The 13,555-nt window shown below is 40.9% G+C and overlaps 1 protein-coding gene across 2 annotated transcripts in view; it reads right to left on the bottom strand.

Annotated features, from left to right (window-relative positions):
* Positions 1-13,555, bottom strand: part of LOC133644234 (cyclic AMP-dependent transcription factor ATF-6 alpha-like) — an 82,675-nt gene that overhangs the window by 38,949 nt on the left and 30,171 nt on the right. For both annotated transcript variants that reach the window (XM_062038586.1, XM_062038587.1), the window contains exons 9-13: positions 12,696-12,787; positions 11,423-11,551; positions 2,844-2,939; positions 2,652-2,754; positions 2,085-2,155 (exon numbers count right to left, since the gene is read on the bottom strand). In XM_062038586.1, the coding sequence (XP_061894570.1) occupies positions 2,085-2,155; positions 2,652-2,754; positions 2,844-2,939; positions 11,423-11,551; positions 12,696-12,787 (491 nt within the window). The remainder of the gene's footprint in view (positions 1-2,084; positions 2,156-2,651; positions 2,755-2,843; positions 2,940-11,422; positions 11,552-12,695; positions 12,788-13,555) is intronic.

The raw sequence follows: 13,555 nt of genomic DNA on the forward strand, positions 1-13,555 counted from the left end.
TTTCAGAGGCTGTATAGTACCGAATATGATTCATTAGTACCGCGGTACTATACTAATACCGGTATACCGTACAAGCCCTAGTCGAGAAAGCTCTCATAATGTTGAAACTCGTATTTACAAAGTTTTATATGCTCTTGCTATGAAAATATTTGATTTATAATCACGGAAATGGATTTTCCACGATCAGTCTCAGAACCAATTAAAAGCGACTAACAAGAGATTACTGTTCATGTCCTGCTAGGCTTTGGGGTATTGTTGAATAACTGCCAGTGTATTGAACACCATGTGATAGAATTGGACATTGACATTTTTGAATATAACTTGAAAAACAACATCTTAAGAAAAATCTTGTATTATAGAGTAACCACAAAAAATATGGCCAAAATACAGCAAAAATGTGCTTATAAGTACAAAAAGTCAGCCTTTGATCTAAGGGTTGTTAAAACAATATACTTCAAATTCATGTACAGTCGTGGTCAAAAGTTTACATACACTTGTAAAGAACATAATGTCATGGCTGTCTTGAGTTTCCCATAATTTCTACAACTCTTATTTTTTTGTGATAGTGATTGGAGCAAATACTTGTTGGTCACAAATAATATTCATGAAGTTTGGTTCTTTTATGAATTTATTATGGGTCTACTGAAAATGTGATCAAATCTGCTGGGTCAAAAGTATACATACAGCAATGTGGCGAAGTTGGTAGAGTGGCTGTGCCAGCAATCGGAGTGTTGCTGGTTACTGGGGTTCAATTCCCACCTTCTACCTTCCTAGTCACGTCCGTTGTGTCCTTGGGCAAGACACTTCACCCTTTGCCTCTGATGGCTGCTGGTTAGCGCCTTGCATGGCAGCTCCCGCCATCAGTGTGTGAATGTGTGTGTGAATGGGTAAATGTGGAAATACTGTCAAAGCGCTTTGAGTACCTTGAAGGTAGAAAAGCGCTATACAAGTATAACCCATTTATCATTTATCATTTACATGTCCCTTGGCAAGTTTCACTGCAATAAGGCGCTTTTGGTAGCATCTGACACCACACGGACAAAGATGAGACCTTCTGAAGGAAAGTTCTGTGGTCAGACGAAACAAAAATTGAGCTGTTTGGCCACAATACCCAGCAATATGTTTGGAGGAGAAAAGGTGAGGCCTTTAATCCCAGGCCTGGAACACCATCCTACCATCAAGCATGGTGGTGGTAGTATTATGCTCTGGGCCTGAAAAGCTGCCAATGGAACTGGTGCTTTACAGAGAGTAAATGGGACAATGAAAAAGGAAGATTACCTCCAAATTCTTCAGAACAACCTAAAATTATCAGCCCAGAGGTTGGGTCTTGGGCACAGTTGGGTGTTCCAACAGGGCAATGACCCCAAACACACGTCAAAAGTGGTACAGGAATGGCTAAATCAGGCTAGAATTAAGGTTTTAGAATATCCTTCCCAAAGTCCTGACTTAAACGTGTGGACAATGCTGAAGAAACAAGTCCATGTCAGAAAACCAACACATTTAGCTGAACTGCACCAATTTTGTCAAGAGGAGTGGTCAAAAATTCAACCAGAAGCTTGTGGATGGCTACCAAAAGCGCCTTATTGCAGCGAAACTTGCCAAGGGACATGTAACCAAATATTAACATTGCTGTATGTATACTTTTGACCCAGCAGATTTGGTCACATTTTCAATAGACCCATAATAAATTCATAAAAGAACCAAACTTCATGAATGTTTTTTGTGACCAACAAGTATGTGCTCCAATCACTCTACCACAAAAAAATAAGAGTGGTAGAAATTATTGGAAACTCAAGACAGCCATGACATTATGTCCTTCACAAGTGTATGTAAACTTTTGACCACGACTGTAGATGGTACACTAACTTGTAAAAAGAAGGATAGAGCAGTCATTCATGGCGACCCCTCATCGCTTACTTTAGCAGTTGGACCAGCCAGGACTCCTCTCATGTTGCGAAACAGATTAGTTGCGTTTCGCATGTCAACACCTTCTAAACTTCTAAACAGCTGCATCGCGTACTGCGTCTCTCATCATGAAATGCAGTTGCTTGTACAAAGAAGAATGATATCACGCATCAACTCACTTGTCTTCGTCTGTTTTTGTGTATCTAACGGTCACAATCTGGGAGCTCTCTGCATCCTTATTTTCGGTTTTCTGTTGGGGAGAGGGGAAATCCATTAAAACATATTGACTAAGATTTGTATCAAACAAAAACAAATGTGTTTTTACTAGACAGCCGCAATGTATCCGACTTGGCATGACCCATTTTTTTTTAAAGATATCTTTGTATTGTTCAACCAATCAAGCATCTTTTGAATGACACAAAATGTATGTTTAAAATGTGTTAATGGTTAAAAAATTCAAAAAAAATTCAAGTACTTTTACAAAACCTGAAGTTTGTCCCTAAAGAACTGTAAAGTTTCTGGTTTATTGTAAAGAGGTGATACATAAATAAATATACAAATACATATACAATACAAAAAATCCTATAATGATGGAAAGGGGAGGAGCTTGGGCAGTATTGTAGTTTTTACTTACTCATGGCTGCCAGATTAAATCCAGCTCAAAATAAGAGGAATGAGAGGAAGAGGGGGAGGTGAAACAAAACGCTTCACAATAAAAACAATGAGGTTTTAAACATGAAGATTACCAGAATGGTCCTGGAGTGCTTGAGGTGGTTGTTACTCATGCGCCTGGATTTGGTCAGCTCTACCTCATGACGGTGGACCCACCCCTTCAAATCATGGGCCAACCTGTCAATCAAAGTCAGCACATACTTACTTTTTTAAATACCATTTGAGGTGTTTCATGTGTGATCTTTAGGAGAGGAAGAAACACTCACTCTAAACACTTGGTCCGATTAACAGGAGGCTGGCATGGCGCCGGTGGCCGGAGGAAGTTCAGCTCCTTCACCACCATCAGGGCCTTGTCCTCAGAGCTGCAACATCACAATCAAACACCGATGAGATTTTGATACTTGTGGAAAGGCTGGGAAAAAATATGCGACAATTTCACATTTAATGACCCGTTGAAAAAAAACAACCTTTTTCTCATTAGAAAATATGCTTTAAGTGCAAAGCAGGAGCCAAGATGGCTGGTCGTCAAACGGCCATGACAAGCGAGGAGAAATCTGCATGGCTACAAGGGGGGCCCAGCTGGGAAATTTATGGATTTTGTTTTTATTGGGTACTTTTCAGGATTGCATTGATTACATTTTAATGGTTACCAAGTGTAGAGCTGGCAGGGCGTCTGTCACTCAGTCAAGGGACGACAGAGTCACACGACATTATTATAAACCTGCATTTAGTGGTCTTTATTCAACAAACTTATATTTAACTAAACGTTGGCATTAACAGCGGTGGCTGTGGGCAACCTAACTTTGTACTAACCCAACAAAATGGCAATAAATGCATTTGAAGTATCATGAGTGGTGAGCATCCAGCAGCTTCATCGACCTTTGCTTACGCTTTAAAATATCGGTTGGTGTGAAACTCATGCATGTTACACCTGCAATACTTAGGATTTAAAAAAAAAAAAGAAGTTAACATTAGAGATGTCCGATAATGGCTTTTTTGCCGATATTCCGATATTGTCCAACTCTTAATTACCGATTCCGATATCAACCGATACCGATATATACAGTCGTGCAATTAACACATTATTATGCCTAATTTTGTTGCGATGCCCCGCTGGATGCATTAAACAATGTAACAAGGTTTTCCAAAATAAATCAACTCAATTTATGGAAAAAAATGCCAACATGGCACTGCCATATTTATTATTGAAGTCACAAAGTGCATTATTTTTTTCAACATGCCTCAAAACAGCAGCTTGTAATTTGGGACATGCTTTCCCTGAGAGAGCATGAGGAGGTTGAGGTGGGCAGGGTGGGGGGTGGGGGGGATAGGGGTAGCGGGGGGTGTATATTGTAGCGTCCCGGACGAGTTAGTGCTGCAAGGGGTTCTGGGTATTTGTTCTGTTGTGTTACGGTGCAGATGTTCTCCCGAAATGTGTTTGTCGTTCTTGTTTGGTGTGGGTTCACAGTGTGGCGCATATTTGTAACAGTGTTAAAGTTGTTTATACGGCTACCCTCAGTGTGACCTGTATGGCTGTTGAGCAAGTATGCATTGCATTCACTTGTGTGTGTGAAAAGCCGTAGATATTATGTGACTGGGCCGGCACGCAAAGGCAGTGCCTTTAAGGTTTATTGCTGCTCTGTACTTCTCCCTACGTCCGTGTACACAGCAGCGTTTTAAAAAGTCATACATTTTACTTTTTGAAACCGATACCAATAATTTTTAAACTGAAACCGATCATTTCCGATATTACATTTTAAAGCATTTATCGGCTGATAATATCGGCAGTCCGATATTATCGGACATCTCTAGTTAACATAATTGAAAAATGGAATGAAAACTAGAACGCTGGAATACTACTAATAGAATACTACTACAGTATAAGAGATCTCCACCAGCTTTGCTACCGTTTCATGCCCAATCAGGTGTGTAATCAGCCAATATCCTTCATTAGAAATTGTGCACTTCACTTCAATTATTTTAATTGACTTACACTAAAAGAGCATCATGTTTTGAGTCAAGAAGACCATGTGGAACAGAATGGAAATCCACCACCACAAACAGGCCTTTTGTTAAATTAGTGAATAAAGAGAAGCGCTTGTGTAAATACAAAGTTTTATGTATACATTTTCCGCTCATAAACGTGTGCGGCTAAAGTATGTGCAAAATTAAAGTACTTTACAAATTAAGTGGGTGCGGTTACTATTAAAGTTAAGTTAAAGTACCGCTGATAGTCACACACACACTAGGTGTGGTGAATTTGTCCTCTGCATTTGATCCATCCTCTTGTTCCACCCCCCTGGAAGGTGAGGGGAGCAGTGAGCAGCAGCGGTGGCCGCACCCGGGAATCATTTTGGTGATTTAACCCCCAATTCCAACCCTTGATGCAGAGTGTCAAGCAGGGAGGTAATGGGTCCCATTTTTATAGTCTTTGGTATGACTCGAAATTATTAGGTATTAACTATGGCCCTGGATATCACAAAATATCTATTGCGCAACTTACTATGAATTGAAGGAGGTGCACATCCTGTTTGTTATGAATGTTACTATGTCTAGTGTTCAGTTGTGCGTATTGTCCAGTCAGCTGGCGTACAGTATGTTGCTGCACTGTACAGCATGATAACATGCCTCGAGAAAACAGACGGATATTAGCCATTGGCTAGAATCTGACATATTTACACATAATGTTCAGGAGTGTCAAACTCGTTTTCATTGAGGCCCCCAGTTATAAAGTTAAAGTTAAAGTACCAATGATTGTCACACACACACACTAGGTGTGGTGAGATTATTCTCTGCATTTGACCCATCACCCTCACCCCCTGGGAGGTGAGGGGAGCAGTGAGCAGCAGCGGTGGCCGCGCCCAGGAATCATTTTGGTGATTTAAATCCCAATTCCAACCCTTGATGCTGAGTGCAAAGCAGGGAGGTAATGGGCCCCATTTTTATAGTCTTTGGTATGACTCATTATTCAGTTATGGCTGTGCTCAGAGGGCCTTCATATGATCTATGAATAATATTGTACAGTATAAGGATTTGCCTCATGATGATATTAAATAATAGCCAACACATTTTTTTACAGCTCAGTTGCCAGAATTTTACCATACAATGTTTTTTAAAGGCCTACTGAAATGAAATGTTTTTATTTAAACGGGGATAGCAGATCCATTCTATGTGTCATACTTGATCATTTCGCGATATTGCCATATTTTTGCTGAAAGGATTTAGTATAGAACAATGACGATAAAGTTCGCAACTTTTGGTCTCTGATAAAAAAAAAGCCTTGCCCCTACCGGAAGTAGCGTGACGTAGTCAGTTGTTTGCTTCCTCATATTTTCCTATTGTTTTCAACGCAACCCCATTAATTTCAGCGAGGATGAAAGATTCGTGGATGAGGAACGTTAGAGTGACGGACTAGAATGCAGTGCAAACATATCTTTTTTCGCTCTGACCGTAATTTAGGTACAAGCTGGCTCATTGCATTCCACACTCTCTCCTTTTTTTATTGTGGCTCACGGATTTGTATTTCAAACCACCTCGGATACTATATCATCTTGAAAATGAGAGTCGAGAACGCGAAATGGACATTCACAGTGACTTTTATCTCCACGACAATACATCGGCGAAGCTATTTAGCTACTGAGCTAACGTGATAGCATCTGGCTCAAATGCAGATAGAAACAGAATAAATAAATCCCTGACTGGAAGGATGGACAGAAGGTCAACAATACTATTAAACCATGTACATGTAACTACACGGTTAATAATTCTCAGCCTGGCAAAGCTTAACAATGCTGTTGCTAACGACGCTGTAGCTAACTTAGCAACCGGACCTCACAGAGCTATGATAAAACATTAGCGCTCCACCTTCGCCAGCCAGCCCTCATCTGCTCATCAACACCCGTGCTCACCTGCGTTCCAGCGATCGACGGCGCGACGAAAGACTTCACCCGATCACAGATGCGGTTGGCGGCTAGCGTTGGCTAGCGCGTCTGCTATCCAAGTAAGTCGTCCTTGTTGTGTTGCTACAGCCAGCCGCTAATACACTGATCCTACCTACAACTTTCTTCTTAGCAGTCTCCATTGTTCATTAAACAAATTGCAAAAGATTCACCAACACAGATGTCCAGAATACTGTGGAATTATGAAATGAAAACAGAGCTTTTTTGTATTGGATTCAATGGGTCCGAATACTTCCGTATCAACCATTAACGTCACGCGCATACGTCATCATATCTAGACGTTTTGAACCGGAAGTGTGGCGGGAAATTTAAAATTGCACTTTATAAGTTAACCCGGCCGTATTGGCATGTGTTGCAATGTTACGATTTCATCATTGATATATAAACTATCAGACTGCGTGGTCGGTAGTAGTGGGTTTCAGTAGGCCTTTAAACAATATGTTACTGTAAATAGAAAAAAATGTTTTTATGGTAGAATTTTGACGACTCAGCTGACTGTTTTTTGCGGTTTGTTTGTCGCTTTTACAGTGTATTAATATAAATGGGAAAATGATATCCCTTTTTTTTTTTACCGGTAAAACTTTGGCGATTGAGTTGCCATTTTTTCACTATACAATCTATTGTAATTTTTACAGTGTGCAATTTGATGGATAGCTTACTTTGACATCATAGACAAGCAGATATTCAATTATTATTATTATTTTTTAACAAAAAAGAGTTTGAAATGTATGACAATAATATTATGTTGAAGCTGAGATAGGCTCCAGCGACACCCCGCGACCCTGAAAGGGACAAGCGGTAGAAAATGGATGGATGGATGGAATTATTAGATAATATTAAAGTTTAAAAGATATGCAACTGCATGCAGTACATGTTTTTTTTTTTGCTGTCAAAATGGAAAGAACCGATACTGGTATTTTCTTGACGCATATTATTTTTAGGCTTTTGCGGGCCATATAAAAAGATATGGCAGGCCAGTTCTGGCCCCGGGCCTTGATTTTGACACCTGTGATGTATATGATATTTATTAATATGTATGGTCAGTAGCTGAGCAGTTTGCTCTTCACTGCTATTATAACAGTGGTTCTGCTGCTGGTGTGTTGTGCCACATCTGTGTCTATAAATGACCATATGTGAGTTTTCTTTCCTTCTCTTGTTTTTAACACTGTAAATCCTCTTCATTTTCCTCCAATGCGGCCCCTGAGCTAAAATAAGTTTGACACCCCTGCTCTAGAGTCTCTGTCTATGAGACTTATGTGTACAAATCCAGACATTACAGTGGCCCTTATGGGTTAAAATGTGTCATCACAAGAAATAGGGGGACTTGGCTTAGAGGGCGAGTGTGATTGCAATCAATGACATTCGATCTTTAAGTATGGCTTCTACACTACATGAGTCCACAGACTTTAATTCTGACTGTTACACCCGAGTTATGTTGTGAGAGTTGATGTGGACCAGCTAAAGCAGGGGTATTCAACTAAACCATTTCCAGAAAGCTGAGGACCGAGGGGGCGGGGTGGAACTTCGGCTTTCACTATCAGTCTTATTTTGTATATTCCGGAAAACCAGGGCGCTCTACAGTAGACATTGGATTTTGGTTTGTTTTTAGACTTAGACAAACTTTATTGATCCACAAGGGAAATTTTAAGGACCTTCTGCAGAGCAGTTAGTCAAAGATCATCTCTATGAAAGCACGCTAGTGTTTTTAAGAATCTGCTGCAAAAATGTGAGTCTCTTACAAGTTTTGTAACTGAACTCGCAAGCCACCAGTTGAATATCCCAAATGATTAATTAGTGAGAACCTAAAATAGAACCATGAGGAACATTACTACTACAACTAAACATGTTGAAAACATGACTACTGACAGCATCTGAGACTACTGACTACATCTGAAGTAAACAAGCTACAGCAACACTTTAATCACATAAATCACATTATGAAATAAATGCGTATAGCTTCCAAAAAAAGGGAGAACCCAAAAGGGCTGCCTTGAGAAACGCCTAAGTTATGTAAATCCCACATTTAGACACCAGTAAAGTTAAATGCTGTGTGTATGTATGATATTTGGATGGTGCATTTATATAGTGTTTTAACTTGCACTGTATTTATCACGTCCCTCCCCCTAAGGACTACAGATGGAAATTTGCTACTAAGCTACAGTCTGGTACAATCATCTCTGCTTTTATGCATAACTTAAAGGCCTACTGAAAGCCACTACTACCGACCACGCAGTCTGATAGTTTATATATCAATGATGAAATCTTAACATTGCAACACATGCCAATACGGCCGGGTTAACTTATAAAGTGCAATTTTAAATTTCCTGCGAAACTTCCGGTTAAAAACTTCTATGTATGATGACGTATGCGCGTGACGTCAATCGTTGAAGCGGAAGTATTCGGACACCCTAGTATCCAATACAAAAAGCTCTGTTTTCATCGCAAAATTCCACAGTATTCTGGACATCTGTGTTGGTGAATCTTTTGCAATTTGTTTAATGAACAATGAAGACTGCAAAGAAGAAAGCTGTAGGTGGGATCGGTGTATTAGCGGCTAGCTGCAGCAACACAACCAGGAGGACTTTGACTTGGATAGCAGACGCTCTATCCGATGCTTGCCGCCGGCCGCATCGATGATCGGGTAAAGTCCTTCGTCGCTCCATCGATCGGTGGAACGCAGGTGAGCACGGGTGTTGATGAGCAGATGAGGGCTGGCTGGCGTAGGTGGATAGCTAATGTTTTTAGCATAGCTCTGTGAGGTCCCGTAGCTAAGTTAGCTTCAATGGCGTCGTTAGCAACAGCATTGTTAAGCTTCGCCAGGCTGGAAAGCATTAACCGTGTAGTTACAGGTCCATCGTTTAATAGTATTGTTGATTTTCAGTCTATCCTTCCAGTCAGGGGTTTATTTCTTTTGTTTCTATCTGCAGTTTGGCCCGATGCTATCACGTTATCTAGCTAAAGTGCTTCGCCGATGTATTGTCGTGGAGATAAAAGTCACTGTGAATGTCTATTTCGCGTTCTCGACTCTCATTTTCAAGATGATATGGTATCCGAGGTGGTTTAAAATACAAATCCGTGATCCACAATAGAAAAAGGAGAAAGTGTGGAATCCAATGAGCCCTTCTACCTAAGTTACGGTCAGAGCGAAAAAAGATACGTCCTGCACTGCACTCTAGTCCTTCACTCTCACGTTCCTCATCCACGAATCTTTCATCCTCGCTCAAATTAATGGGGTAATCGTCGCTTTCTCGGTCCGAATCGCTCTCGCTGCTGGTGTAAACAATGGGGAAATGTGAGGAGCCTTTCAACCTGCGACGTCACGCTACTTCCGGTACAGGCAAGACTTTTTTTTATCAGCGACAAAAAGTTGCAAACTTTATCGTCGATGTTCTCTACTAAATCCTTTCAGCAAAAATATGGCAATATCGCGAAATAATCAAGTATGACACATAGAATGGATCTGCTATCCCCGTTTGAATAAAAAAAATGTCATTTCAGTAGACCTTTAATTGTACATTGCCCTAATAAATAAGCAAATGAAATTAAGACTTAGATTTCCTTTTATTGTCATTCAAATTTGAACTTTACAGTACAGATAAGAACAAAATTGCATTGCATCAGCTCGTTGTAGTGCAGGATAAAAGAGCAATAAGGTGCAGATATAAATAAATAGATTACTGTACAGATAAATATATTGCACTTTTGCATATGCATCCACGTTTATGGATGTATGTTATATTGTCTTTATATTCCAGCGAGTTAATCCGTTTTTGGGGCGAATTGAGGGGATTATTATGATGCGTTCAAGAGTCTTATGGCCTGAGGGAAGAAGCTGTTACAGAATCTGGAGGTTCTGCTACGGAGGCTGCGGAACCTCTTTCTAGAGTCCAGCAGTGAAAACAGTCCTTGGTGGGGGTGGGAGGAGTCGCTACAGATTTTCTGAGCCTTGGTCAGGCAGCGGCTTTTTGCGATTATTAAATAAATTACCAAATTAAATTACATAAATGTGTTTACAGTGGTCCAAGTTCCTCTATAAAACAGGAGCACTCTATAGTGTTTTTAGGAATTGGCTGCAAAAATGTTTGTCTACCAAGTTTTGAACTGAACTCGGGGGCCGGTATGGTGTCATTCCTGGGCCGGATTTGGCCCCCGGGCCAAGAGTTGGATAGCCCTGATTTACAGTCAGTGGCCACTTGCAAGGTTGGCCACCAAATAAATCCCTCCCTGATCTAAGTTCTTGTGTTAACTAAACCTCACATTCTTGTCTCTGAAGTCCTGGTAGTAGTTCTGTTGGACAACATGTCAGAGCCCAGGGGCCTCATCATAACTCTCACAGAGGGGCCCATATTAACCTTTCTGTACACACGGCTTCCTATTCAGGAAAGACCCTGAGATTTGATTGCATTCCCCCTCTCGTGTCACCCCTTCTGTAAATGCTAATGTGTTCCTTCCTTCGTGTATTTGTTTTAATGCTGCGGCGTAACTTGATGCTACAGGTGACTGGCTTGCATTAACGAGCGACACTGCACACATGTACGTCTGACAAAACACAGGCATAGATTCCCACCACCTTGCAAAACAACATTTTCAGGACAGGTAATGTTATTGGTGTAATTTACAAATTGCATTTAAAATAGAAAGAAAAATATATAAGCCCTTAGAAAAATAAGCTATTGCTCATGTTGTAAAGCTTCATGTCAAACAAGCCACGACCCCAATTTCCCACCTTGTTACTCAAAGTACAACTTTGGGGACGGGGGCGCCTGGAGGCGTTTGGATAAAGAGTCGTGCTCATGTTTACACATGTCGTAATGAGCCGCGCCAGTTTAAGCAAGGGCCCCAGCGCAGGTGCATCCTGGGTCGCAATGTTATGTTAAGCATGTTACCTGTCGGCCACCTCGGCGGCGCCATTCCCGGGGGCCTCCGTGTCCGTTTCTGGGGAGAAACCCAACAAGTGTCGGCTGTGCTGCACGGCCACAACCTCCAGCCCAGAGTCTGTGTTGCCTTGAAGCTGACTGATGAAGGGAAACAGGAGAGCAGAGAGTTGAAGTTAGGACACTTGAGAGAGAAAATGAAATTCCAAGTGGCTCTCATCCTGTGCACACAGGGAGGGAGGTTTTTGTTTTGTTTTAAGCCACAAGCCCAACAATGTACTCTTGATCTAGGCCGTGTGATCCAAAGCACACTGTCCTTCCGTGCTTTTCCAACACTGGGTGGGATTTTCAGTGCGGGGCTATTTTACATTCCTCCAAACCCATAGCTAGCAGGTACGGACACATTAGAAGTGGACCTCAGCCCGCAGAGCACAACTACAAAAGAAAATGTAAAGAAGAAAAAAAAATGTCCTGTTGGTTTTTATAAGTGCTGCAGTGCACATTCCGAGCACACACAGAGAGAAAAAAGCTTCTCAAAGCCAACAACACCAACTCGCATCCTCCAGGAGAAAACAAACATTTTTTTAACGTGACATCAGAGAATCTGTTACAAAAATTTGCAAACTGGGCGGAATTTAGCTCTTTTTCCTGCGCTGCACTTTTATATAACTCGTCTTAATTTGTCAAAGGAGGTAATAGTTTTATAAGCAAGAGATGAAAGGAACTGGGCAGTGTGTCATTTACACAACTGGTGGAGCGTGATATGTTTTGTTCTGACGTTCACAAGGAGGAAATGTTTACATCCATCCCAACCCCGTAGGGTTGTTCTGAGGTTTATTCACCTATTAGTCACAAAGTCCTATAAACCTTGGCCAAAAGATCAGAGAGACTAAATGAACGTTTGTTTTCTTCATGTGAGAACAGTTTTGACTCATCCTTGGACAAGGACAGCTACAGTACCACTAAATTCACATGCTTCCTGGATTAATAGCAACACGCTGGCTGTAATTATCGCAAAGTCTTAACTAAACTGAAAGTTGGCCATTGATTTAATGAGCGGGTTTTGTGTTAACTAGCTGATGCAACAGGAAGTAGTTGACACTGTTTTCAATTAGTCTTTGGATAACGTCTCACACAGTGAGTCATTGGGATTCCCATTTATTTCCTCCGCTGATCAAATTATCGTGAAGCCCACCATAAATTATACCTAGCAGGAATATGGAGCTTACACACTATCTGCCAAATACAGTTTTCATGAAATAAAAGACCTTCATTCAAGTGTTACCTTATTGGTCCAACGCTAAGCACGAGGAAGACCAAGACCACCATGAGACACACAGCTCGCCTCTTCGGAGCCGTTGACTTCAGCACTGAATTCTGCAGAGGAGGAGGGGGGACGAAGGCAAATTGCTTTAATTCAAACAGCATGTCAAAGGCCAGTTGCGAATAAACGTGATTTCTACACAGTAACTCACATTTCAGCAAGCATTTTTTAATCACAGTAAATATTTTCATGAGACAATACTATAGATATGAGAGTATCAGAGTAGTCAGTGTGCAGCTTGTAGGGCTGTACAGTCACGTTTCAGGAAAAATGTTTCCCTAAATTAGGCACTTTAAAGCATAAAAATGACCAAATGAACTAAAAATATCAATTCTACAGTAGTATTGGCCACTATATGAGACCAAATCAATCAGATCAAGCTGTTAAGTATTGTGGCCACTGATTGGCTCAGCCTCAGGCAGCATTACTATATTGGATTAAAAGAGTGTAAATGTGACTAAAGGGTGTTATTTCATGTCAAGAAGGCTCTCATATTGTGGAACATTTATTAAGAAGGTAGCAAACAGGATTTTATGATCTAGCTATGAAACAATTTGATTTATAACTAATGACTTCACGGAAATGAATTAATCGCGGTCATGTTCGAAACTGATTAACAGTGATAAATTACTGTATATTTACCATCCACTAAAAATAATTCAACACACAGCCGTTATTGTCTAAATAGCTGACATCCCAAGTGAGTCCAAAATGGCGAAATTTAGCATTATAGTCTGGAGCTGCACGAGTGCTGCCAGCACTGGGGAGCTGTGGGTTTTGGAGGGGAAGCGTGAATTTCAGCTTGTAGCGATGATCTGGGG

The sequence above is a fragment of the Entelurus aequoreus genome, linkage group LG27, assembly GCF_033978785.1.
Source record: "Entelurus aequoreus isolate RoL-2023_Sb linkage group LG27, RoL_Eaeq_v1.1, whole genome shotgun sequence".
Lineage (NCBI taxonomy): Eukaryota > Metazoa > Chordata > Actinopteri > Syngnathiformes > Syngnathidae > Entelurus > Entelurus aequoreus.